Source organism: Salvelinus sp. IW2-2015, linkage group LG17 (assembly GCF_002910315.2).
Source record: "Salvelinus sp. IW2-2015 linkage group LG17, ASM291031v2, whole genome shotgun sequence".
NCBI classification, from domain to species: domain Eukaryota; kingdom Metazoa; phylum Chordata; class Actinopteri; order Salmoniformes; family Salmonidae; genus Salvelinus; species Salvelinus sp. IW2-2015.
Genome location: NC_036857.1, coordinates 23,904,741 through 23,931,783, shown reverse-complemented (window position 1 = coordinate 23,931,783; position 27,043 = coordinate 23,904,741). Strand labels below are relative to the sequence as shown.

At 44.4% G+C, this 27,043-nt stretch overlaps 1 protein-coding gene across 7 annotated transcripts in view; it reads right to left on the bottom strand.

Moving 5' to 3' along the window:
* LOC111976956 (hematopoietic progenitor cell antigen CD34-like) overlaps nucleotides 1-26,596 on the bottom strand; it is a 31,618-nt gene extending 5,022 nt beyond the window's left edge. The window contains exons 1-6 of one of the 7 annotated variants that reach the window (XM_070447977.1): nucleotides 26,307-26,596; nucleotides 4,937-5,165; nucleotides 4,541-4,576; nucleotides 3,812-4,086; nucleotides 3,077-3,157; nucleotides 27-135 (exon numbers count right to left, since the gene is read on the bottom strand). In XM_070447977.1, the coding sequence (XP_070304078.1) occupies nucleotides 27-135; nucleotides 3,077-3,157; nucleotides 3,812-4,086; nucleotides 4,541-4,576; nucleotides 4,937-5,165; nucleotides 26,307-26,378 (802 nt within the window). In that variant the 5' untranslated portion in view covers nucleotides 26,379-26,596. Of the gene's footprint in view, nucleotides 1-26; nucleotides 136-3,076; nucleotides 3,158-3,811; nucleotides 4,087-4,540; nucleotides 4,577-4,936; nucleotides 5,166-26,296 lie in introns of all 7 variants that reach the window. The other 6 variants (XM_024006147.2, XM_070447978.1, XM_024006148.2 and 3 more) reach the window with 6 other exon arrangements.
* Between the last annotated feature and the right edge of the window lie 447 nt (nucleotides 26,597-27,043).

The following is a 27,043-nucleotide window of genomic DNA, read 5'->3' as shown; positions in this document are numbered from 1 at the left end:
ACATAAGACAATACAGGTAAATCTACCATTAGCGCGTGTCAAAACCAGTGTGTTAGAGTTCTCCTCCTGGAACAGTTTAAGGTTGCAGTCTCCTGTGCACCAGGCTGAATCCTCCATGATTCTCTTGGTCACTGGCTATGGGAAAAACATTTCAGATTAAAGATCATATTGTTTTGCTCACTTTTTGAACTGTAAAACATACAATTATTTATAATGTGTTAAAACCACAACACTGATTTCTAATCTGTTTGTTCTCACAGACAGACGGGGGTCCCTACAGTCTTTTGGCATGCCCTGTTGTACAGTGACTATAAGGAACTTGGCTGCTCAGACTGTGTTGGTGGTGTCCTAAGCAGGGCATGTCAATCCTCATCTGAACATCACCAAACACACAATGACGSCAGTATTTGAAGCAGCAGCCGTCTGCTGCTTTCCCACAAATGTACACTATGCTCTCTCTCGGCATTCTCTCCCTCTCTGTAGTGTTGATACCTCTCAGATGCTTYWCAGTAGACTTGCAGAGTGTTAAAGGTTACTGTAGGTGTAACGTCTGCTTCCAACTCACACTCTCAAACACGTAGATCTGAACGCAGCTCACTTCCAAMCCACTTTCCAGCTCACACTCTCAAACACATAGATCCCCTGAACGCAGCTCACTCTCCAGATCCCAATCGCCTGAATTCTGWTCACCTGTTCACACACCTGTATGTCATTATCACAYACTATCTAGTTCAGTTCTTTGCACCCCATCATTGTGAGGTTTGTTTTGTGACACACTTCTATTCGGAGCGCTGGTTTTCCTGTAATTTACTCCCATGTATGATAGTTTTTGCCTGCCTCACTAACGATGCCTTTTGCCTGTACTTTAGCCCATCGGATTTCCTGTTATCGATCAATTGCCTGATCTCCTGGACGACGTTACTAGCCTTTTCCCTGCCTGTACTGTTGCCTTTTTGGACCCCCTGTATATGACCTTCTGCCCAGCTACCTGCCTCCTCCTGTGGTCCTTTACAAGAAACACCTGCTGCGCCCTGCGCTTGAAACCAGCTCTCTGTCTTCCATCGTGTTCATTACAGTAGGCTGTTATGTCCGTGCGTTCACCACGCCATATGCCTTTGCGTAATGGAAGAGACTCACTCACTCACCAGTGACTCTTTAAAGCAGGGTTCCGGATCTCTGTTCATCACAGTGGGCCTCTCAAATAAAATTCTATTTGTCACATGCGCCGAATACAACGGGTGTAGACTTTACTGTGAAATGCCTGCTTACGAACCCTCCCCAACAAGGCGGAGTAAAAAAGGTATAATAAAAATAGTAACACAAGGGTAAAAAATACACAAGAATAAAGCTTTAAACAGCGAGTACCAGTGCCAGATCAATGTGCAGGGATTTGAGGTAGATATGTACATGAAGTATGTACATATAGATTATATAATAGTATTTAAATATGATTCCATATGTGTTATTTCAAGAAGAAAAACCCTTGAATGACTAGGTGTGTCCAAACTATTGACTGGTACTGTATATATTTTTTACTGCAGATTACCATATTAATGGACACTACTCTGTGTGACAGGACCAAAGATTGAATCACCTGACAAAGTAAATGCATTTTCTTGTCTATACATAGTAGTCATCAGCATACATTACCACACTTGCTTTTTAAATTACAAATGGTAAATAATTCGTAAAAATGTAGCAGAGCACAGACAGCTGTCTTGCGGAATCCCACAGCTTAGATGTATACTGTATGAGAAACTCCCATTAATAGAAATCTGTGTTCTTCTGGATAGATAGCTTTCCATCCAGGATAGAGAAGTGGATGTGAATCCATAACACTTGAGTTTACCTGTCAATAGTACATGATCAATTACATCGAAAGAAACACTAACTTCTAACAACACTGCACCCACTAACTTCCTGTCATCCATACTCTTTAGCCAATCATCTGTCATTTGGGCTAAGGCCGTACATGAACAAGGGAACAGCTTAGTAGAAGTTGAAGTCGGATTTGAAGTCGAAATCGAGGTGTCCAGAAGTGCTTTGACATACATGTATGTAATAATAGTATGAACTTTCTGTACAAAAAAGTATAGATAAACACGAAAAAGTCACTAAATAGCAAAGTCGGGTTGGAACTCGTAAGATGTCACCCTTCTCCGTCGCGCCTCACTCTTAAACCACGACTCCATGTCTGCATTTCTATTTCTAGGTCTGCGAGAGGGCTGTTTTTTATTGACATTTGGGTGAGACTAATGTGTCTGTTCTTTATAATAATTGTGTTATTATTAGGTGCTGCTATTTATAGGGAGTGTTGACTGGTTCTTCCGATAAAGGGACTGCTTCTCATGGGAATTTACAGGGCACATTTGTTTGAGACCACATTACATGACTTTTCTCATTGAGAGATGTTCCTCTTCTTTGGAATGGATCTCGTTTTATGGAAAGGGAAAGGGGAATACCTAGTCAGTTGCCAGCGACTCATGTTACACCCCTACTATTCTTCCACAGAGGCGTCCAGGAAGGAGACATCAGTCCTCCTCCTCATTTATCTCCTATGACGACAGATGGACGGATGATTTAGAACGGCTAAAGAATATCTGAGAAAACATCTGCCTTTATCAGGCCCCATATTTCCAACGAGCAGTTTGAGATGTATTAATCTTCCCGTGGCTAAGTGGAATGAAACAGAGACTTCCTCCCGGGCCAAGGTGCTGGGAGCCAGATAAGGGCCAGGGTATAAAGGAATGTGGCACCAGGGTTGAGGGGTAAAGGGCCCCAACTTTTTCCTCCTGTCTGTCTATCTCTGTCTGTATGTCGGTCTCACAGGTAGCTGGTTGGTACAGGCTGATATCTCTGTTAGTGTTGTGGTTGGGAAAAGAGTACAGCACAGTATACACTGGTAGAGGATGGGGGAGGGTAACTGTACAAGAGATACCCTTGTTAATGGCTTAGACTATCCTGTATTGTAACAGATAAGACCTGGGTCGGGTGGTACACCACAGAGGCTAATAGGGCATGGGAAAAGTCCATAAGGATGTATTTTATAATAACAGTAAAACATGTCGATACTCACACAGCTAGTTTCTGAAGCAAGCTCCACCTTGACTGTGTCCTTGTCCTTCACTGCCTCCTTGTCCACACACTCAACAATGGGCTGCAGAGACAGAGACGGCATAAAGCTTTCACTCAGTAATTGACATCAGTTTTGTAAACGTATCTCTCCATTCACTAATCATCTGCTACATTCCCTCAAATCAAATCAAATGTTATTGGTCACATACATGTGATTAGCAGATGTTATTGGTCACATACATGTGTTTAGCAGATGTTATTGGTCACATACATGYGATTATCAGATGTTATTGGTCACATACATGTGTTTAGCAGATGTTATTGCGGTTGTAGCGAAGTGCTTGTGCTTCTAGCTCCGACAGTGCAGTAATRTCTAACGCATTACACAACATATACCCAATACACACAATGGAATGAAATTAAGAATATATAAATATATGGTATATCTGAGCAATGTCAGAGTGGCATAGACTAAGATATAGAATACAGTATATACATATGAGATGAGTAATGCAAGATACGTAAACATTATTAAAGAGACTAGTGTTCCATTTAATAAAGTGGCCAGTGATTTTAAGTCTATGTATATAGGCAGCAGCCCCTTTACATTGACTTATGATACAGGGAATTTGAAAGAAATGTACTGTCTTGAGCCTCCTTTTAGCATGTTAATATGATACAGCATCTAAATGCATTGAAGGCATTCCCCACCATGATGTAGTTGAGTATTACTCACAAGAACAAAAACAGGGGCCTGATGCCCCAGTAGCACAACAGGTGCACCCGGGTCATCAGTAGCTTCAGTGCCCTGTGTGTCAACACCAGGTCCAGCTGTGGTGCCAGAGGTGTCACCTGTGGCTAAGGGGTCATGCTCTGGCACCATGGAGGTGAAGGCAGTGTCCTGGTCTGGTACTGGAGTACTGGTCCCAGCAGTGTTGTCAGCTGTGGAGTTAGCGACGGTAGTGGCCTTGTCGTCTACAGGGGCTTGGGGTTCGATGGTGGCATCAGTACCTGTTTTTTAAAAACAATTTTATTGAAATCATGCAGCTCCGAATACCCAGTCCCCTTGACCACCCTCCGGAATCCTCACAATCCCACCCACATGCCCCATCACAACCCTAGTTTTTGACCTATCCTAGCCCAGTCACCTGATGGAAGACAATGGAAGTGAAGAAGAAAACAAACAAACATGCAACAGGTACCGGTAGAGACGAACAGACTGGACAGGTGGACAGGACAACGTATAATAACAAACCGACAGTTGTGAAAGGGAAGTGACCAAACGTATGGTCAAGTGGATTGAAGTTCATTTGGGAGGAAGACTGTTATTGGGGACGAGTTATGTTCGGTTTTAGTAACATCTTTTTTTATCAACATAATTAGTATCTAGTTCTATTTTCTTTAAATAGAGAGAAGGAAATGAAGAACAAGAAGTAAGAGGACTATCAGATAAAATAATAATTACCAGTACCTTGAGTGTCGTCTGTGAGGGCTGTGACTCCTAAACCGGCAGAGCAGTGTGATAGTTAGAACTCTGAGCACAAGGCCTACTAGCTCTACTGAGGTTATAAGTGTCATTAAATGCATTACGAATGGGTGGAATGTAATTCACTTATAGATGATTGACCAATGGTTAATGGAAAGGTATTATACTCATTACTCTACCCTATATTCATTATCCAGAGCTATACAAAGTCTCTACTTCTATCAATATTATGTTCCTAGAATTTTAATAGGCGTAGTGAGAGCCAATCTTAAAATCATAATCCATTGTCCTCTCCTTGGATATAGCATATAGGCCTAACTACTGACTTCAAAGCTTTGATGTGGACTTTGGTCAGGGATCTTATTAAGATCTTACCTGTTCCGTCTGTGGGTGCAGCACCCAGGGCGTCTGTGGGTGCAGCTCCCGGTGTGTCTGTGGGTGCAGCCCCCGGTGTGTCTGTGGGTGCAGCACCTGGGGCGTCTGTGGGTGCAGCCCCCGGTGTGTCTGCGGGTGCAGCACCTGGGGCGTCTGTGGGTGCAGCACCCTCTTTGGCATCGGATGTATAAGGTGTATCAATGGAATCTTGACAGTGAATTTCATCTGGGTGAGAGAAACCAACATGAATCAACATGTAGACCTGATACCATTGCTAAGATACACTATATGACCAAAAGTATGTGGACACCTGCTTGTCGAACATCTCATTCCAAAATCATTGGCATTAATAAGGAGTTGGTCCCCTCTTTGCTGCTATAACAGCCTCCACTCTTCTGGGAAGGCTTTCCACTAGACGTTGGAACATTGGGGCGGGGACTTGCTTCCATTCAGCCACAAGAGCATTAGTGAGGTCGGGCACTGATGTTGGGCAATTAGGCATGGCTCRCAGTCAGCATTCCAATTAATCCCGAAGGTGTTCGAATGGGGTTGAGGTCGGGGCTCTGTGCAGGCCAGTCAAGTTCTTCCACACCGATCTCGACAAACCATTTCTGTATGGACCTTGCTTTGTGCCTGGGGGCATTGTCATGCTGAAACAGGAAAGGGCATTTCCCAAACTGTTGCCACAAAGTTAGAAGCACAGAATCATCTAGAATGTCATTGTATGCTGTAGCGTTAAGGTTTCCCTTCACTGGAATAACAGCCCCAGGCCATTATTCCTCCTCCACCAAACTTTAAAGATGGCACTATGCATTGGGGCAGGTAGTGTGATTCCTCACTCCAGAGAACGCGTTTCCACTGCTCCAGAGTCCAGAGGACAGACAATTTTTACGCGCWACGCGCTTCAGCACTCGGGGGTCCCGTTCTGTGAGCTTGTGTGGCCTACCACCTTGCGGCTGAGCCTTTGTTGCTCCTAGACGTTTCCACGTCACAATAACAGCACTTACAGTTGACCGGGGCAGCTCTAGCAGGGCAGAAATTTGACGAACTGACTTGTTGGAAAGGTGGCATCCTATGACAGTGCCATGTTGAAAGTCACAGAGCTCTTCAGTAAGGCCATTATACTGTCAATGTTTGACTATGGAGATTGCATGGACGTGTGCTTGATTTTATACATCTGTCAGCAATGGATGTGGCTGAAATAGTCAAATCCACTCATTTGAAAGGGTGTCCACATACTGTTGTGTATATAGTGTATGTAGCCTTGATCCAAGGCCTTTGTATACTGCACAGAAGGGAGAGCTCAAACACTTCTTCATTTAGTGTTACTTCTTTTCATAAAGTAGCTCGGCACTCTCAAAGAAATTGTCTGTGGTAACTTACTTACTGTGGTAACTTACTTACTGTGGTAGCCCGGTTGTAGATGTAGGTCTACGTGTCAACACCTAATGCTAACACAGCTATACACCCCAGATTCAGATGGCTAATTTGTAGGTTGACTTTTTTAGCACGTGGGTGGTGTGTTTGTGTGAATGTCGTCCGGGTGTGGAAGGCAGGTTAACCCAGCATGGCCCCTGTGATTGCCACCCTGCGCCTCAGCCCCCTGACCACCCCAACAGTGGACTGATTTGGCCTGTTTGCTCAGTAACCCTAGGTAGTTAATGGTCAAAGTGTGTAGTACTGGCCTCTACAGCCTGCACAAATAAACCCTACCCTCTAAAGTCAGGACCCCTGACTCTACACCGACGATCAGGGAAAATTCACATTTCTAAAATAAGATTGGTCAGCTGTTGCAGGCAAGCCTGGATGTTGGGAAAGTCAAGTGAAACTGTAGAAACACTTTTATCCATGTGAGTTTATATGAGGTTAATGGGTTATAGGCCTATTTTATCATGTTTTGTTATTGTTGGAGTCTACGGTTGCTATAGGCTTATTGGTTCTACACTTGCTATTGGGGCCAGAGTGGACATTTTTAAGATAACTGACAAATGTTGCTTTAAGCCTACCCTAGAATGCTGATTCATAACGAGCAAGTACATTTTGAAAATAATTTGATATGATTTATCTGTCCAAATGTTGAGCAATTTCAGCATTGTTCCTATGGGCTAGTGTGTGAGCTGGCATTCTAGAGTCCAAACTCATTGTCACCCAGGCTCCAGAATGCAGGCTAACGCTCCATCAAAGGACTGGCCGTGGTCCACAACTGTCAATACCCCTCAGCTGGGTTATCTAGTTACACTGACAAAGACACACGTATTCTTCTACCCTAACACAGCGGAGGCCCTGTGCTTGTCTCCGCATGTACACGTTATTAAAAGCAGGTTTACTGAGATATGGTACAGTACATGAAGATAACCACTGTTTTCTGGGCACCGGCTCAAAGATGTAAACTTAGCATATGTCACGTACATTTCTCTGGCCACAGCCCTTTAAAGTTTCTCTGGCCACAGCCCTTACAAAAACTCTGTTTTGTAAAACACACATAAAATAAAAAAAATAAAAAAATATGTGTATGGCTAACCGGCACTAACTTTACACTGCAAGTTAACAGTTTAAACACTTCCTGATGTGGGTGGAAACAAGCGTGGTTTGTAAAGCCCTATCTATAACTGGAATAGTTATCTACCCAACGCTGCGGCGTAATCAGAGCTTATGAGCACACCACAACACGTTATTTATCTTAATAACTTCCTTTTTCTTCTATTGCGATGATGAATTTAAGCACACACAAGGAGCCATCTGGGCTGGTGGCTTTGTGAGTATTTATTATTTTGAGAGTTTTCCTCAAGTCAGCCTCGGAGAGCAAAAACACCTGGTCGTCCGGAGCGTTCCTGGATGGCTCAGTATTGTCTGCCTCAAAGCGAGCATAGAATGTGTTAAGCCTGTCTGGGAGTGAGGCTTCAGTGGACACTGCACAGCTGAGGTCTGATTGAGAAATCTTACCTACCCCCCAGCCAAGCCCTTCCATGAGCACTCACTCCACTACCGTGTCAGACCACCACATGAGCTTGCTCTCAGCCCACACACACACACACACAGGTGCGCTAAAAAACTCACACTCCACATTAACACACACCTTTTCTTCTTTCCTGTATGTTTTGTTTTGGAGGTCTTGGAGCATTGAGCCTGAAAACCAGTGAAAGTCAAACCATTGACCTAGTGTGAGGTGGTGGCCACAGTCCCTTCAAWACACTCAGCCATCCACAGCCAATGCTACCCTGTCTGTTTTAGCATGTGTCACAGTGTGGTGATGAGGCATGGGCCACTAAATCATGGGTTGCAGTGTGGCCGTGACAGGGGCCTGGCCCCTGTGGTCCCTGTGGTCTGCCTCTACAGCCTGGCTGTGGCCTGACCCATCAACCACAATTACACTGCTGGCCCATGATACAGTAGTTAGTAGTAAGGTTCTATGGCCAAATAAGAGGAGAGGACAGCCATGGATCTGCCTGACACACTGCAGAGACTGTGTGTCTGTAGATATTTCTGTTGGGTTGATCTATGATGAGGAGGTTGACTCCATGGTTATATTGTCTTAGGGGAGCGGTGTATGTCACTGGATGAGGTCACTGACTTGACATACTTGATATATGTACAGCGCGACTGTCTATAGTATCTACATATCCATAAATACGTGTGTACTATCCCTGAAAGTGTGTATTTCACGACCGTGCACAATCGTTTTTTTATATCGAGAGTTCAGGGGAGGTCACAAGGAATAAATTGTATTTATAAATCGGAGGTCGTTTTAACGGTGAGCCACCACCACTATCACTATGAATGCACACACCCAAATGTGCAGACCTGAAAACTTATGGTACATTCATAAGCCCCACAAACACATAATAGGTTCTTCTCCCATGAAACTCCCCTGTTGGAGCTGATGCAACACTCACTGAACAACAGTGAGAGTAGTTCTCTTTATTGGCCCTGTTGCCATAGCAAACAAGGTTACCATAGCAGATGTTAGAAGCCCCATGGGCTCTGCTCCTGGCCTGGAGAGAGACCAAGTCCTCCCATTGCTGCTCGGGGCAAACCAACCGTGGAGGAGTGGGGGAGTGGAGGGAGAGGATTATGAGCGGGAGGGAAGATGTCTCTTATCATTAATTTACGTGTGTTGATGTCTGTGTGAAAGCCAGATCCCACATTTGTTTTTGCTTCCCAACCAGCCAGGCAACCTCCATTTGGCCCTTCTAGCTAAATCTGAGATATATGGGCCCTCTATACCTCCCCCTAACCCTAATCCTGACACGCATACGCTGAGCGAGCGAGCTTGGGGGATTGTGTCTGGACTATTTTATTTTATTTAAACAGGTAGGCCAGTTGAGAACAAGTTCTCATTTACAACTGCGACCTAGCCGAGCTAAAGCAAAGCAGTGCGACAGATACAACACAGAGTTACACATGGAATAAACAAACGTACAGTGTGTGCAAATGAAGTAAGAAGGAAGGTAAGGCAATAAATTGGCCAATAGTGAAATAGTGGCTAAATAATTACAATTGAGCAATTTACACTGGAGTGATAGATGTGCAGATGAGGATGTGCAAGTAAAAATACTGGTGTGCAAAAGAGCAGAAAAACAAAAACAAATATGGGGATGAGGTAGGTAGTTGGTTGGATGGGCTATCTACAGATGGGCTGTGTACAGCTGCAGCGATCGGTAAGCTGCTCTGACAGCTGAGGAAGTTAGTGAGGGAGATATAAGTCTCCAACTTCAGTGATTTTTGCAATTCGTTCCAGTCATTGGCAGCAGAGAACTGGATGGAAAGGCGGCCAAGAGAGCTGTTGGCTTTGGGGACGACCAGTGAGATCTGCTGGAGTGCGTGCTACGGGTAGGTGTTAATATTGTGACCAGTGAGCTGAGATAAGGCGGAGCTTTACCTAGCAAAGACTTATAGATGGCCTGGAGCCAGTGGGTTTCGCGACGAATATGTAGCGAGGACCAGCCAACGAGAGCATACAGGTCGCAGTGGTGGGTAGTATATGGGGCTTTGGTGACAAAACAGATGGCACTGTGATAGACTGCATCCAATTTTTTTTAAATTTAAATTTAAATTTTACCCCCAATTGTGTGGTATCCAATTGTTAGTAGTTACTATCTTGTCTCATCGCTCCAACTCCCGTATGGGCTCAGGAGAGACGAAGGTCGAAAGCCACGCGTCCTCCGAAGCACAACCCAACCAAGCCGCACTGCTTCTTAACACAGCGCGCATCCAACCCGGAAGCCAGCTGCTCCAATGTGTCGGAGGAAACACCGTGCACCTGGCGACCTGGTTAGCGCGCACTGCACCCGGCCCGCCACAGGAGTTGCTAATGCGCGATGAGACAAGGACATCCCTACTGGCCAAACCCTCCCCAGCCCGGACGACGCTAGGCCAATTGTGCATCGCCCCACGGACCCCCCGGTCGCGGCCGGCTGCGACAGAGACTGGGCACGAACCCAGAGTCTCTGGTGGCACAGCTAGCACTGCGATGCAGTGCCCTAGACCACTGCGCCACCCGGGAGGCCCTGATGAGTAGAGAGAGGCTATTTTGTAAATGATATCGCCGAAGTCAAGGATCGGTAGGATGGTCAGTTTTACGAGGGTATGCTTGGCAGCATGAGTGAAGGAGGCTTTGTTGCAAAATAGGAAGCCGATTCTAGGTTTAACTTTGGATTGGAGATGCTTAATGTGCGTCTTGAAGGAGAGTTTACAGTCAAGCCAGACACCTAGGTATTTATAGTTGACCACATATTCTAGGTCAGAACCGTGCAGAGTAGCAATTTCCCATTCGGGTGGGCGGGTGCGGGCAGAGATCGGTTGAAGGGCATGCAATTCTTTTTACTATCATTTAAGAGCAGTTGGAGGCCACATAAGGAGTGTTGTATGGTGTTGAAGCTCGTTTGGAGGTTTGTTAACACAGTGTCCAAAGAAGGACCAGATGTATACAGAATGGTGTCGTCTGCGTAGAGGTGGATCAAAGAATCACCCTCAGCAAGAGCGACATCATTGATATATACAGAGAAAAGAGTTGGCCCGAGAATTGAACCCTGTGGCACCCCCATAGAGACTGCCAGAGGTTCGGACAATAGGCCCTCAGAGTTCAGTGTGTCAAATYGATCTGAGAAGTAGTTAGTGAACCAGGCGAGGCAGTCATTTGAGAAACCAAGGCTGTTGAGTCTGCCGATAAGAATACGGTGATTGACAGAGTTGAAAGCCTTGGCCAGGTCGATGTCTTTTATCGATGGCGGTTATGATAACGTTTAGGACCTTGAGCGTGGCTGAGGTGCATACGTGACCAGCTCGGAAACCAGATTGCATAGTGGAGAAGGTACGGTGGGATTCGAAATGGTCGGAGATCTCTTTGTTCACTTGGCTTTCGAAGACTTTAGAAAGGCAGGGCAGGATGGATATAGGTCTGTAACAGTTAAGGTCAAGCGTGTCTCCCCCTTTGAAGAGGGGGATGACCGCGGAAGCTTTCCAATCTTTACGAATCTCAGACGATACGTAAGAGAGGTTGAACAGACTACTAATAGGGGTTACTATTGCGGCGGACAATGGCGGCGGATAATTTTAGGAAGAGAGGGTCCGGATTTTCTAGCCCAGCTGATTTGTAGGGATCCAGATTTTGCCTCTCTTTCAGAACATCAGCTGTCTGGATTTGGGTGAAGGAGAAGCAGGGGGGCTTGGGCCAGTTGCTGCAGGGGGTACAKAGCTGTTGGCAGGGGTTGGTTGTTGCCAGGTGGAAAGCATGGCCAGCCGTAGAGAAATGCTTATTGTAATTCTCGATTATCATGGATTTATCAGTGGTGACAGTGTTTCCTAGTCTCAGTGCAGTGGGCAGCTGGGAGGAGGTGCTCTTATTCTCCATAGACTTTAAAGTGTCCCAAAACTTTTTGGAATTAGTGCTGCAGGATGTACATTTCWGTTTGAAAAAGCTAGCCTTTGCTTTYCTAAATGACTGTGTGTATTGCTTCCTGGCTTCCCTGAAAAGTTGCATATCGAGGGGACTAGAGAGTTATACATTAATCGCCCATAATAGTTGATGGCTGCTGTTTTTACGGTTCAATTCATTGCACATATACACAGCGGTACACAGGCAATGAAACCAAAAGATCCGACAATCCAGGTGGATGTAGTTGTTGAATTTGAGGACAGACTCTTACAGTGAGAGTTTGAGATGTGACTTTGGGTATGGGTGTGTCTGTTTGTGCAGAGAGGAATCCAATGTTTGTGTGTGTGTCGCCAGCTCTTCTCAGACAGGGTCCAGGCCCTATCCAGCTCTGTGGAGAGTGTTTCCGGGCTCCTCACTCTGATGTCATCGTGGCACCAACGGAACAGATTGTGCTCCTGAGCAGCTCGGGTCTCCAAAACGAAACGCATAACATTTGGTTGCCAGATTTGCAAGAGCGCAGAGGGGAAAGATTGCAAGAGGATCATTTGTTTGTTCCGCACTGCTAGTGCACATGGCAGAGCAGTGTAGTGAGTCTGTGGGTCAGGAACGGGGCAGCCAGTATGCCTAACCCACTTGGAATACACACACGCAGGGAGCAGATGCGACAGGACCCATGCCAGGTGTGATGATGACAGCTCGGGGTAAAAACTGTTTGAACACAGCAGGACCAACGGTGGTCGATGGTCCCATCACATCGACACCGTGGTGAAGAAGGAACAACAGCGCCTCAACCTCAGGCGGCTGAAGAAGTGAAACGTCCACAGATTCACCGTTGAGAGCTCGCTGCATCAACGCCTGGTACGACGACTGCACAGTCCTGAACCGCAAGGCTCTTCAGAGGGTGGTACGGTCAGCCCGGCACGCTATCGGGGCACGCTGCCTGCCCTCCAGGATATTTACAGCACTCAGTGTCGAAGGAAGGCCAAGAAAGTCATTAAGGACCTCAGCCACCCGGGCCACGGACTGCTCACTCTGCTACAGTCTAGCAGACGGTACAAGTGCATCAGAGCTGTGACCAAGAGGCTTGGAAACAGCTTCTATCGATAGGCCATCAGACTGTTGAACAGAAATCACAAGCTGTCTACCGGGACAGTACTCTGTCCTGCACCTTAGACTTTTTTGCACACACAGAAACAAACACTCAGTCACACAAAACACACACACACACACACACACAACGCTGATGTCCCATGTACAGTACATAAAGACATTAAAACACTGGACCATTTATTTTATACTGTTTTCACTGTGTATTCATCTAGTGGACTCTTGACATAGCTCACTGAAATATACACTACTGTACATACACTGAGTGAACAAAACATTAGGAACACCTTCCTAATATTGAGTTGGACCCCCTTTTGTCCTCAGAAAAACCTCCATTCAGTCAGGGAATGGACTACAAGGTGTCAAAAGCATTCCACAACGAGGGCTGGCCCATGTTGACTCCAATGCCACAGTGTCAAGTGGTGGACCATTCTTGATACACACAGGAAACTACCTACTATCATACCCCRTTCAAAGGCACTTCAATCGTTTGTCTTGCCCATTCACCCTCTGAATGGCACACATACACAATCCATGCCTCAAGGCTTAAAACTCATTCTTTAACCTATCTCCTCCCCTTCATCTACACTGATTAAAGTGGATTTAACAGGTGACATCAATGAGGGATCATAGCTTTCACCTAGATTCACCTGGTCAGTCTGTGTCATGGAAAGAGCAGGTGTTCATAATGTTTTGTACACTCAGTGTATTTGTATTTGTTATGGATCCCCATTAGTACCTGCCAGGGCAGCAGCTACTCTTCCTGGGGTCTAACAAAGTTAAGGCAATTATAATTTTTTTTAACATTACAATATATTCACAACAGATTTCACAACATATTAAGTGTGTGCCCTCAGGCCCATACTCTACCACATATTTACAACACAAAATCCATGTGTTCGTGTGTGTGTGTATAGTGCGTATGTTATCATGTGTTTGTATGCATGTGTCTGTGCCTGTGTTTGTGTTGCTTTACAGTCTCTGCTGTTCCATAAGGTCTATTTTTATCTGCTTTTTAAATCTGATTCTACTGCTTGCATCAGTTACTTGATGTGGAATAGAGTTCCATGTAGTCATGGCTCTATGTAGTACTATGCGCCTCCCATAGTCTGTTCTGGACTTGGGGACTGTGAAGAGACCTCTTGTGGCATGTCTTGTGGGGTATGCATGGGTGTCCAAGCTGTGTGCCAGTAGTTCAAACAGAAGGCTCGGTGCATTCAACATGTCAATACCTCTCCACATACAAGTAGTGATGAAGTCAATATCTCCTCCACTTTGAGCCAGGAAAGACTGACATGCATATTATTAATGTTAGCTCTCTGTGTCCATCCAAGGGCCAGCCTTAGTATATATTTTTGGTGTACATACGCATAGATTGCATTTGGATTACTGATAGTGTTAGAGTTGTTAACTGGATTCATTGACATTTTACTGCACTGTTAGGAGCGAGTAAAACAAGCATTTCGCTGCACCCGCTATACCATCTGCTAAACTGTGCACGCGACCAATACACTTTGATTTGAACGGAAACAGAGAGACGTCTTGAAGAGGTCATGGAGAACAGTGGAACATGTCCACTGACCTCAAGCCCCAGTGAATCTTCATGTGTGCGTTTGGTATCTGTGTGTGTGACCTTGCACTAGACAATGACCCAGTGTCCCCCCATATCCCCAGGAGGGTCTAAGGAGCACACGACTGAGGTTTGAGTGGCTTTTGCCATTTGGCTGCTGTAAACGATCTGGCTGACCTCGGCCGACTCCCCAGCCCAGTCAGGAGGAATGTCGTGTGGAGAGATCAACAAACTGTGTGGCATCATGTTTACTCTGTACCACTGGCCGTGCCACGTATCTGTCTGCTTTCGTCGCCCACCACAATGCCTCAATTACAGACCATCAAACCCTGATTTACTGGGCTCTTTTGTAGATGCTTGCTTTTGGTATAACAGCGTCTGAAAAATTACTAAAATGTCATGTAAATATTGTGAAGTTTTTGCTGATTTATTGTGAAGACGTCTGCTATTCGCACTTACTCTCACGTGTCCCTGTCTCTTCCTCGCTCCCTCTACTCTTCCTCTGAAACCTTTTCCCATTTCGATAGCCATCTCTGACCCTTTTTGTTATCCTAGTGTTGGGGATGCAGGGTGGGGAAGGAGAATAGAGACTGAACCAAAACAAACATCTCCACACTGAATTAAAGGGGCACACAGAGAGCATGGCCTCTCTAACCCCTCTGTAATTAGGGCCCGGGGAGGGCTGTGGATGTGGTCTGGCCTGTAGCAGGGTAGGGTCCTGGGGGCTTCCAACAGGGTGGGGTTCAGCACTGCAGATGTCAGTCTCCCTGGGGAACCCCTGTCTGTCTCTCTCCCTCGCCCTGCCTAGTCTCAGGCAGACGATCAGGAGCCCCTTGACGTCAGAAGCTACTCCGAGACAGACAGGCCTCAGACTCAGCCTACACCCTTGGGCTCACCTCCAAACTGAAGGGGAGGCGGACTCAAATAATACACAAACAGAACTTCTTTAGGACGGTAAGACTATTCAGCAGCACTTCATTAACACAGCAGTTACTTCGTCAATACAGTGTACTATTACTTCATCAATACTTCTTAGACGGAATGCGTTTGTCAATGCATCTTCAGCTTCTGAATACACTCACAAAGGAGGCACACTTGGCTAAGCTTATGAACCAATATTTCTATTCTGGGCTCGGGAACTTCCCCCTCCCTCGGGTGATGTGCCTTAATGCACGCTAACAGGTACATTTTGTTAACCACAAACAAATTTCCACAAGCAGTCTTTGACATAGATGACAGTTCCTGCAACAACAGGAACCACAGTTATAGATTTTTAAAAAGGCCCACAGCATTATTAGCAATAATAAGTACATATACAGTGCCTTCAAAGTATTCACACCTCTTGACTTTTCCCACATTGTTGTGTTACAAAGTGGGATTCAAATGTATTTAATTGTCATTTTTTGTCAATGATCTACACAAAATACTAATGTTAAAAGGAGAAGAAAAATGCAAACATTTGTAAAAAAAAACWAAAAAACATGGGGAATGAATATACACTAATATATAGTATATTGATTAGATAAGTATTCAACCCCCTGAGTCAATACATGTTAGAATCACCTTTGGCAACGATTACAGCCGCGAGTCTATCAGTGAGTCTAAGAGCAACATTTGCCCAGTATTCTTTTCAGAGTTCTTTAAGTTGTCAAATTGGTTGTTGGTCGTTGCTAGACAGTCATTTTCAGGTCTTGCCATAGATTTACAAACAGATTTATGTCAAAACTGTAACTTGGCCATTCAGGAACATTCACTGTCTTCTTGGTAAGCAACTCCAGTGTAGATTTGGCCTTATGTTTTAGGTTATTGTCCTGGTGAAAGGTGAATTCATCTCCCAGTGTCTGGTGGAAAGCAGACAACCAGGTTTTCCTCTAGGATTTTGACTGTGTTCCATTCTGTTTATTTTTTTATCCTGAAGATTTTCCCAGTCCTTAACGATTTACCAGCATAACCATAACTTGATGCAGTCACCACTATGCTTGAAAATATGGAGATTGGTACTCAGTAATATGTTGTGTTGGATTTGCCACAAACATAACAGTTTGTATTCAGAACAAAAAGTGAATTTCTTTGGCACATTTTTTGTAGTATTACTTTAGTGCCTCGTTGCAAACAGAATGCATGTTTTGGAATATTCTTTGTGCAAAACTGTCATCAAGGCAAATGATGGCAACTTTGAAGAATCTCAAATATAAAATATACATTTTGATTTGTTTAACACTTTTTTGGTTACTACAAGATTCCATAAGTGTTATTTCATAGTTGATGTCTTCACTATTATTCTAAAATATTCTAAAATAGTAAACCTTGAATGAGTAGGTGTGTCCAAACATTTGACTGATACTGTATGTCGGCTCAATTGGTAATTACCTTTAAATTTCAATTGCGCTATAAAACTGAAGTCTCATGTGTTCTCCTAATAGRGCCCCYCCCCCCCCSCCYCAGACCAGGGTGGATTTCCAGGGAGGCTGAAAAGGGATCCCATTCCTACTAGTCAGCAAGTCAACCAAGTCCATCTGTACTGGTCACTGTGGGGACGACTCCTTGAAACAAAGAACATTACAGTTCAAGTCCCGTTGATAGGATAGTCTCGAACAAGTTAAAATCAGCATAAAAAAACAATAGCAGAATTGGTCAGCAGCCTGTAAAACGGCTGCTATCTACGGCTGCTATCCACTGCGGCAACATCTTAGTGTTTTTAGCGACAGACGGTGGAATGTTATGATCCATGCACATCCTTGGACAGGATATGTCTCTCACGGCACGCGGCATGCTGAGACTTCACTAAGCCTCAGAGGTGAGTATGCTGGGGCCATCGATAATACCCAGCAGGCCTCCCATAGAAACACACACAGCAGGTTCACCAATTACCTCATAACGACAGAGAGCCATCACTCATAGGCTACATGTAAGGTTCTATACTGCCACAGGCATATTTCTATATATTGTGACTGTCACAACTTTGTTGTGGACTATGCCAAAAATCGATTTCCATAAATCTGCTTTTGAAATCCATTCTAGGGCAAAAAGGCCTGAATGTGGATGAGGCTTTGTTATAAGCTTAATAAATGGGCATGGTATTTTTCCAGCACTAACAACGCTCTCATCAAAATAGTTTGGGCAGGCAGCCCCTCCGTAACATAAGCCTCTGTTTCCTAAATAGTCCATTCATCTCATTACTGAAGGATAGGGCTCCTCGCTCCTCTACACCAAAGTTGCATCCCAAGTGGCAACCTATTCCCTACATAGTGTACTACTTATTTACCAAGGTCCATAGAGCTCCAGTCAAAAGTAGTGCATTATGTAGGGAATAGGGTGGCATTTGGGATACAGCCCCAAATACCAGCTGCTCTGACAGGCCTGTTCCTCGCCTCACAGCTCCCACTGTCAGAACCAAAGCTGCCTGGGCTGTTACTGTTGCTGAGTGCAGATGTTGCTGGATGAGTTCCCACAGCTTTTTGACATCAGAGTGGGAAGAGAATGGGGAGAGGCTGTGTTTAGGATATCTACATTTATAGTCCTCCTCCACTGGCGGGCTTTATGCAGTGGTTTAGGGAGTGAAGAATAAAAGACTGACTGGTTAAACGCCCTGATTACCCCGCACATAGAGACCTTCCCAGACACCAGGGCCCCTACACACACACACACACACACACACACACACACACACACACACACACACACACACACACACACACACACACACACACACACACACACACACACACACACACACACACACACACACACACACACAAACAGAGAAAGTGCCATTGAAAGCAGGAACAGGATGTAATCTTATGTTTTCAAATTAGCCAGCAGCATAAAGGGCCCCAACGACTTTCTAGCTGAACATTAATTACCAGGAGCAATTACTCTAGCAGTGAAAGGGCCTCAGCCAACCCTCATTAAAAATCCTTTGTTCCCCAGGCTAAACGAAACACCCTTGAGAGCCTTGCCTCACTCTGCCTTCTCTTGACAAGCATGTCTTGCCTTAGATGTACACTTGCCATACACTTACTGTTCTTGTAAACCCACTGTGTTTTTCTATTCTGACAATCTGTGACATCAAATGACCATGAGTTAAATCTGTGATAAGGTTTTAACACAGAGGCTGAGCTCATGTAAGCATTGGCGAAAGACGCACAGACACAGCGTGAGTCCATGTCGATGTTTTGAAATGTCCCCTAATTTCATGGTTGTTCATTAGATTCACTGACTTTAGTCTGGAGGAGTGTTGTCTAGAAGCTCCCAAAATGTTTCTGCTCTCTAGCAGGTTGCGGTGGTGAGTTGAAATAAAAGAGAACTTGGCGGAGAGGAGAATGCTGTTGCTCCTTGGTATAATCCCAAATGGCACCATAATTCCGTATGTAGTGGAATAATTTTGACCAGGGCCCATAGGGCTCTGTTAAAAAGTAGTGCACCATGTTGGGAAGAGGGTGGTATTTGGGATGCAGCTTTTGTTAAAGCCTCAACAGCTGTAAAACTGTAGAAAATATCAAACCAAAATGCACTTTTTCAATACATGACAATAACAGTCAGACATAAATAAGGAACAAAAACATTGCTAGAAACAGTCATAATGAGGAAAGCAATATTTGAATGGTAACACACCGTCTCTAATTCATTAAGACTGTTTAGCTTGGTAAATATTGTTGCTAGAGTCTACAGTYTTTTGTCTTTGTCCAGTCCCTTGTCCTAGAAAGGTAATTGTCGGCAGTAGTGATTGTGCTTAACCTTGGGTTTGTTGCCTTCGTTTAAGTTTTGATAGAAGCCAATGCCCAAATGGAGATGTTCTGTTGAAGAGAACAGCTCTTTGTTATTGGAGGAGGTCTTTTATGTTGTCCAGAGTTCGCGGTAATCGATTGGACAAAGGGGAGCGGTTGTGTTTGTTTGTGAGAATTTCCTGTCGAACCCTCTAGCCAGAAATGACACCGACAAACAAGATGATTTCAACTTCATTTTGACTGGCACATATTCGTTTTAACAAAACCACTGAGGAAACTGCCAGTTAACTGTAATCCAGCTCTAGTCCAAAGAGGACACACACCCAACACCCTGCTCTCACTCGGTCATCAGACCGTTATCTGCCAGCCGGTTACGTAAAAAGCCAGAGTCCAACGTTAACCATTCTGACTTGGGACCGATGGAATGCTAGTCAATACCAGAGGGCCATGAGAAAAAAAGTGCCAATATTCTGCCCTTGTTTATGTTGGCCGGAGATGTTGTCTGAGAGCATTGCAGAGTCAAAGCATGGAGACTTGAAGGGCACAATCTTATCTCCCCATTGGTAATGGAATGCCTCTCCTTAAACTGAACTTTGTATTTTGTCCGTTAGTTTATATCACAGAAAAGAGATTCGGAACCGATCCCACTCCAACTACTGGTACTCCGGCGTCCAACCGGCTCAAACATAGAGCCATCACTCCTCTTTGTGTTGGTCTTCACTGTGCTGCTTTGGGTGTCCATATTTTTTCCAGACTTTATGCTTCATGCCACCCTGAATGTCTAGCCGGCCTATCAAAACATCAATCAAGCGGTTGCCATAGAGACAAAATACTCAGACATGTAAAAGGATGTGTTGTGAGGMGAGCCAAGGATTGGAATTCCCCCAAATGATAGGAATGCACATCGTGTCTGTCCCTCTTCAGCCATTTGGAATGGATGCAAATACTTTGGAATACAATGGCTCACGCCACTATGCCACAAGCACTGAATTAGTGACACATTTAGCAGCTACTGGAGTACCAACCCAACCGTGAAATTAAAACACATTCAAGTGTATTTTCTCTTCTCCATATAGCTGTAAAGGTAGAGCTAGATTCCCCCCTCTCTACAGACGCTAAGGCTCCTCACATTCATGTATTCCAAGAGGCGTTGATATGACATCATGCAGCATTTATGACCCAGTCCATTTCAGTGATGCATATTTGAGACTATCTAGATGCTGAATCAAAGCAATGGGAAACGGAAACAAACGCTATCAGTGTTCGTGATGAAAGTGCGTAGTTTAAACAGCAGGCTTGGATATGAAGAGAACGTTAGGTTAGCTTAACACACATTTAACACACCATTGAGTTGATTCAGAGTACGGTTACATGCAGTGGCGATTTGAGCATGTAAATCATGGTGGGGCAAAAAACAAAACAAAGTGGGATGCATGCCAGCAAAGCCACTACACAACACTAAACAATACATGAATTGCACTATAACGGTGACAAACGGCGCCCACAAACTGTTAGGGCCTACATAAAGCTGTCCCAACAGCAGTCCCAACATTTTACCACTGCTACATCTGGCTATCAGCGGAATCTTGTCTGGCAGCAAAACAGTTAATTCAGCCTCATTTACTGCCTTAAAAAAAAAACATAGCTGATATGGCTGACTTGTTTAAACAAATGTGGTTTCTACTGACAATTGAGATGTACAAACTATGGCATAAGGGGATGACAAGCGGATAAGAGTCTATCTATAATTTCGATTAAGACATTAATGAGCGAGCCAGGATGGACGTAGTCAATAACTAACCCTAACCCAGCTTACTACACAACATACACTTAGTGTTACTTTCTTAGCTACAGTATACATATCTCCCTGGCATATTACATAATTTATGCAGCAGCATATAAGACATTTTTCACAAGTGGCGCAGTGGTCTAAGGCTCTGCATCTCAGTGCAAGAGGCCTCACTACAGTCTCTGGTTCGAATCCAGGCTGGATCACATCTGGCCGTGATTGGGAGTCCCATAGGGCGGCGCACAATTGGCCCAGCGTCGTCTGGGTTTGGCTAGTGTAGGCAGTCATTGTAAATAAGAATTTGTTCTTAACTGATTTGCCTAGTTAAATAAAGGTTACATTTAAAAAATGTAAATGTGCGGCGGTCCTTCATTTCATCAACGAAAGAGAATGAGGCCGGATTTACAATTCCGAGTTGGATGACCGTTCAAAACGTATTTTCCCAGTCTGAGCTCGTTAGCCACCGTCACCGATTCCTTTCAAACCACTCACTGTTGAATTTGCGACTTGTTGTGTAATGTTTATGTCCAATGGCCGATGAGCACCGATACATTTGATCTATAATTTAAAAAGGATTTGCCAGTAGATTGTCGACTTGATTCATGATTACTGCTAGCTAAGATTTACAAAGTTAGATGTTGACATGATCAGTCCAATCAAAGCTACTGTACATATAACGTGATTTGATGTCATTTTATCTGTGGCCAATGACCTTGAGCCTTCTTGGAAGGGCACTACTAATGTAACTATGGCAGGACCCAAAGGGCTTGAACTTTCGATGTCTACCCTTACTAAGGATTTACACTTGGTGGTGATGTAGTGTCCCCATGAGTGACAGAACACTAAGCCAATCACGGCGCAACGCTCCTATTTTCTGCTAGCTTGCCCCACCACCACAGAAAGCACTGAGCTATGCTGAAAAACCTGCATTTTGGAGTTGCCTTACTCAAGAAAACAAGAGAGACCATGTTTGTATGCGGCTTTATTAACTCAATGATATATATTTTTTACATTGTTTGCAAACTGATGTGACATGTATTAATGCCAAAATAATAATATATTTTTTGCTAAAAATGTGGGGCGTCAAACAGTTGGGGTAGAGCCCCCCATGCCCTGAATGACGGGTCGCCACTGGTTACATGCACACAATAATATGACCATTGTGAATATTCAGATTAATATAGGTTTATTTAAATGTTTGCATGCTTTGTAAGAAGAACGATTTCCCTAATAACCCTGTTTACATGGACACATCTGAAATCAGACTACCTGATAGGACTTAAATGCAGGAAAATCGGCAATCAAAATAAAACGTTCTACCACAGCAACCATGCTATTTTTGAGAAGCCTTTTCCCCAAAATAACAGACATATAAAGTTTGTGTGTGAAAACAATTTTTAAGACGTATATTTTGAGTTTTTCAGAACTCACTTCACTCGCGCATAAGAGGGAGGCTTGTGCTGCTGGTGCTGGCACCTGCGTAGWTCAAATACACCGCGGGAACACGATTGAACCATTTACCTGTCCTGATCATCTGAAAGACTGCTCAGAAAATCAGGTGTTTTAAATCGCCGTTTTCGATTTTGACTATTATGATTATCAAATTATTAGTGTGTATAAAAAAAGCTTTTCTTTCGTCATATCCCCACAATGTTCCAACAAGCTAAAGAAACATTCTGGGAACCTTTACAGAACAGACAAAATGTGTTCTGCTAAAGTTCTTTTGACATCAGGTGAATGTTTTTTTCACCCTAAAATAAACATTTTAGAATCATCCACACAAACTGGACAGTTTTTGTGTTTTGGGAACATATCTTATCCCACAACTTTATGAAACATTCTGGGAACCTTTAAAGAACAGATTAAATGTTTTCTAGGAACGTTCTTAGAACACCAGGCAAATATTTGATACAAAAGTCTATAATCATCAGCACGACTGGACAGTTTTTGTGTTACAAGAACATTTGCCGCRACCTAATGAATGTTGTGGGAACTTCCACAAAACCGATTTTGGTTGGCTGGGTTGTTGGTCTCAGTGGTTGACACCTCTAAAAAGGTTTGCATTGGCATTCCTGCTGCGACATCTGAGCCCTGCATCCACCACTGGAATGCATGGCCTTCTGTGGTCAGGTGCTTAGGAGCCCTAARGACTACAGTTACAGAGGACTCCCATCTCAGTTACCCACAGTAAACCTTGAGTCACTACAGCCATGCTGCAACTGCTGCAGATAACGGCCGAACTAACTGTAGCTTCCAACTGTAACTCACCACAGTGGAGCTCCAGTGTCGGGGGGGGGATGGGGGGGGGTCATGTGGTTGACCTCAATGATATCTCCCCCAGAGGCATCAGGCTATCCACAAACATGCATGTTTGTATGAAAGATAAGCCCAGTGGCCCCTGGGAAATGAGTTTATTAGTTTCCAGATATATCCAGAGGCCTGTACTGTAATGGCTCATGTTTGGCTCTTTTGAGTAGAAGCACAAACAAGGTCATTTAATAGAACTCTGGAATCAGCTGCCTCTCCTCCTCGGGTTGATGACATCACTGGCCCTAATCCCACTGTGTCATTGATTAAACCTTATCCACAGCAAATACCCTCCAAGAACAAGACCACAACTGTCCTCTGGACTGATGCTGGATTCATCAACTTACCAAGACATGATCAAAAAAACTTTCCCAATATAGATACAATGTTAATTCACTGTGAAACATTAAAATAGTATTTTAGTGGAACTTAACATCCAACCTCTTCATGTAGTTTAGAAAAGGGACAGATAMGTGTCAATAACGGGGGGCTGATATGGAACACAGGGCCTCTCTATAGACTCATTAGGGGCGTGAATATCTTTACATTTCAACATCAGTACCACCAGCTTCTACAAAACATGCCAATGATCTAGGCCGTACACACAGAACTGAATCACCCTGGCAACAATCTACAGCCGTTTATGTTCTGGGTTTGGCAGAGGTTTTTCAAATGTGTTCCAAATGCTGAGCATTCATTGGCAAATTCACATAGCGGTGCCTTTGGCACAAGTGTCAACTATGTTGCAGGTGAGTGTGACCAGTGGAGCGTGGTTGGCTGTGTCTGGAATGGGGGAGGAGATAGGGAGGACTTGTGGCAACACCACTGTGCTATTGATTCTCTAAGTGAAAAGCAAGAGCTGAAAAAGCTGCTAACCTGAAACGGGAATGGTAACATTTTACTGACGTACAGTAATGTTCTGATTCTAACAATTTCACAATATAAACYTAAATAGTTGATAGTTAGTTGAAGATCTAACCATTTGTTAGGGTACTCGCCAATGATACAATCAAAAGGAAAAATCACAGTATAGCTGTTTAATGCCAAAAGTAAACCGCATCCTTCATGACCTATGGGGGGGCAGTCACTAAATGAACTTCCATTAAAATCTTGTGAATCTAATAACCAGACTGCTGCAATTGGCATGTGTGACGACCCTCCCACTCTGTCTGCCATATTCTTTCTCTTTGMYCTTGTTTTCCTTATTAGGATGTCGGCGGGCGGAGCTGGGAGGGTCGTCAGCGACATGGGACACACCTTGGCCCGGGTGTGTCCCGGGATAAATGCACCTCTTCCCCATTCATTGAGGAGACTCTTTCCATGCAGACACACTGATAGATTTTGGTTGTGRCATTTTTGTGGCTGTTTGTTTGTTTGTTTGCTTTGGCACCTTTCAACACCCCTCATTATCACATTTATGCATGCAACCACTCACTTACACTGATTACTGACTACACACACCATTGTTAATTGTATTTAGTTTACTTTAGTTAAGGAATAACAAAATATATTTATTATCTCCACATTGTCTCCCTTTTTGTTACRAACTTCGAGCAGGTTCGTGACACATGTGCCATGCGTATAGAGCATGTTCTTAGGACATGTTCTGGTCCACTTTGGAGTAACATTAAGGCTTTCATCGTTTATTTTCCTCCTGGTTAGTCTGGCATAGTGTTCACAATGTGCCAGAGAACTAATGTTTTACTGTCCCAGTGCCCAGATGAGCCAGTACTAAGCTCTGGAGAAGTCATCCCGGACCAACACCAGTCCCACCGGTCTCCTCTCCAAGCCGTAACACTATGCAATTATCATCTATATTAACAGACTTAACAGTGTGATTTGGACCAGACTGCTGAACCTCCTACCCTCACCTTCCCATCATGAGGGGAAAAGAGTTCCCCGTTTAAACAGAAATCCCCACCACACATACAGTTYGACGGTTGCCACCACCTAAGGGGCGTCCCTTAAGGGACCTATTTTTACTCCCTGCTGAATCAACAGATAATGTATGGTCAATTCCCCATCACACACACATCCTGCATCTTCAGAAGACAAGCAGGAATCAGACACAGGATAAGCTTCCTTCTCCTATTAAACTTCTGGACACAGATGGAAAGACCCCCAAAYACACTGCAGAGATGCCGATTGTACTCCCAGAAGTATATTTCCCCATTTAAAAAGATTACATCTGAATAACTTAACGCTTAATGGACCTCCATGTTTCAGAAATRAGCAGAGCCCGTTTTGGAAAAAGCTTGCTCTCCACCCATACACACACACGGCAGATAGCCCAGCGGWTAGAGCATTGGGCCAGTAACAGAAAGGTCACTGTTTCGAATACTCGAGCCGACAAAGGTGAAAAAGCTGTCAATGTGCATTTGAGAAAGGCATTTATCCCTACTATGGCTGACCCTGTAAAACAACATATTTCACTCCGCCTATCCGGTGTATGTGACAATAAAACATCTTTATGTTCACACACACACAAACCTTTCTCAGGATGTAGTCTCTAATTATTCTCAACGGCAACTTTCCACTCCAGAGCAGTTGCATGAGGCCCCTTTGTCAGCTGGCCACCGCTACAACTTTTCACCAGCCCTATAATGCTCCAAACTGCTTCATGTCACATAATAACACAAGCATTACTGAACACACTTGTGAGAAAACTCACATGCTATTTAAGGTGCTGGAAATGACATCATGGTACATTTGATTGGCACGYTCACATCTTGGCATAGAGTTTAAGTTACGAGATCATGTTGCATCATCCTACTTGCTCACAAACTCTCTCTCCCTTACTATGCCTTTTTTCATCTTCTACCTCTCTCCTAGCTTCTCAGATTCAGAGAGACTACAAGGTTCCGTTTACTGAGGTGCCATGCTTACAGAGTTCGCTTACTGACTCAACCATAGTTTAAGACTGAGCATGTAAGACACAGATAACTTAAGAGCCAGGTGGAGAGGCTTAAAGACGTGTAGTACTCACTGTGTAGGAGCAGAGTACAGAGAAGCAGGGCTAGAGCCATCCCTCTCCAGGACCCATTCATTCTTCTCATGGACACAGCCATCCTCCAGTCCTTGGTGAGCCGCTGTGTGTGTGTCTGTAGAAGTGTGTGAAAGAGAGTGATGAATGAGTGAGTGAGGGCTGGGGGAGTCGCGTGTTTCCTGTGCTCACAGAGCGGGACAGACTGGCAGGATAAAGCGTGGCTTATGCTCTGCTGGTTTCATATGGCCTCTCTCCTTTGCTCCCCTCTCTCTCTATCCCTCCTTCCCAGTTTCCTTCACCACACCCCTTTTCTTACTGGCTGAGTTGAACTCTTCTCATGCAGCTGGACGTTTTCGTGTGTGTGTGTGTGTGTGTGTGTGTGTGTGTGTGTGTGTGTGTGTGTGTGTGTGTGTGTGTGTGTGTGTAGAAAGGGATTCAGGGCGTGAGCAGGGCGTAGTAGGTCTGTGTGAGTGGTAATATAATCCGGGTGTGCATCATCACATCTGTCTATTCAGAATTTGTGCGCTGTTGTCTGGATCAGTAAACCTATCCAGCTATTTCCACAAACCTGGAAAGCTATTGCTGAGAGTGGTATGCCATCTAAACTGTACTGTGCATTCTTTTAACGATCCCTAAAATCAAGCTTTACGATACCAGTGAACTAGCACCTCCGCTGTATATTTGGAGTAGACCACAACATGACTCGCTGTATCTACCCCTAACTGAGACATCCCCGTCAGCCTGTTG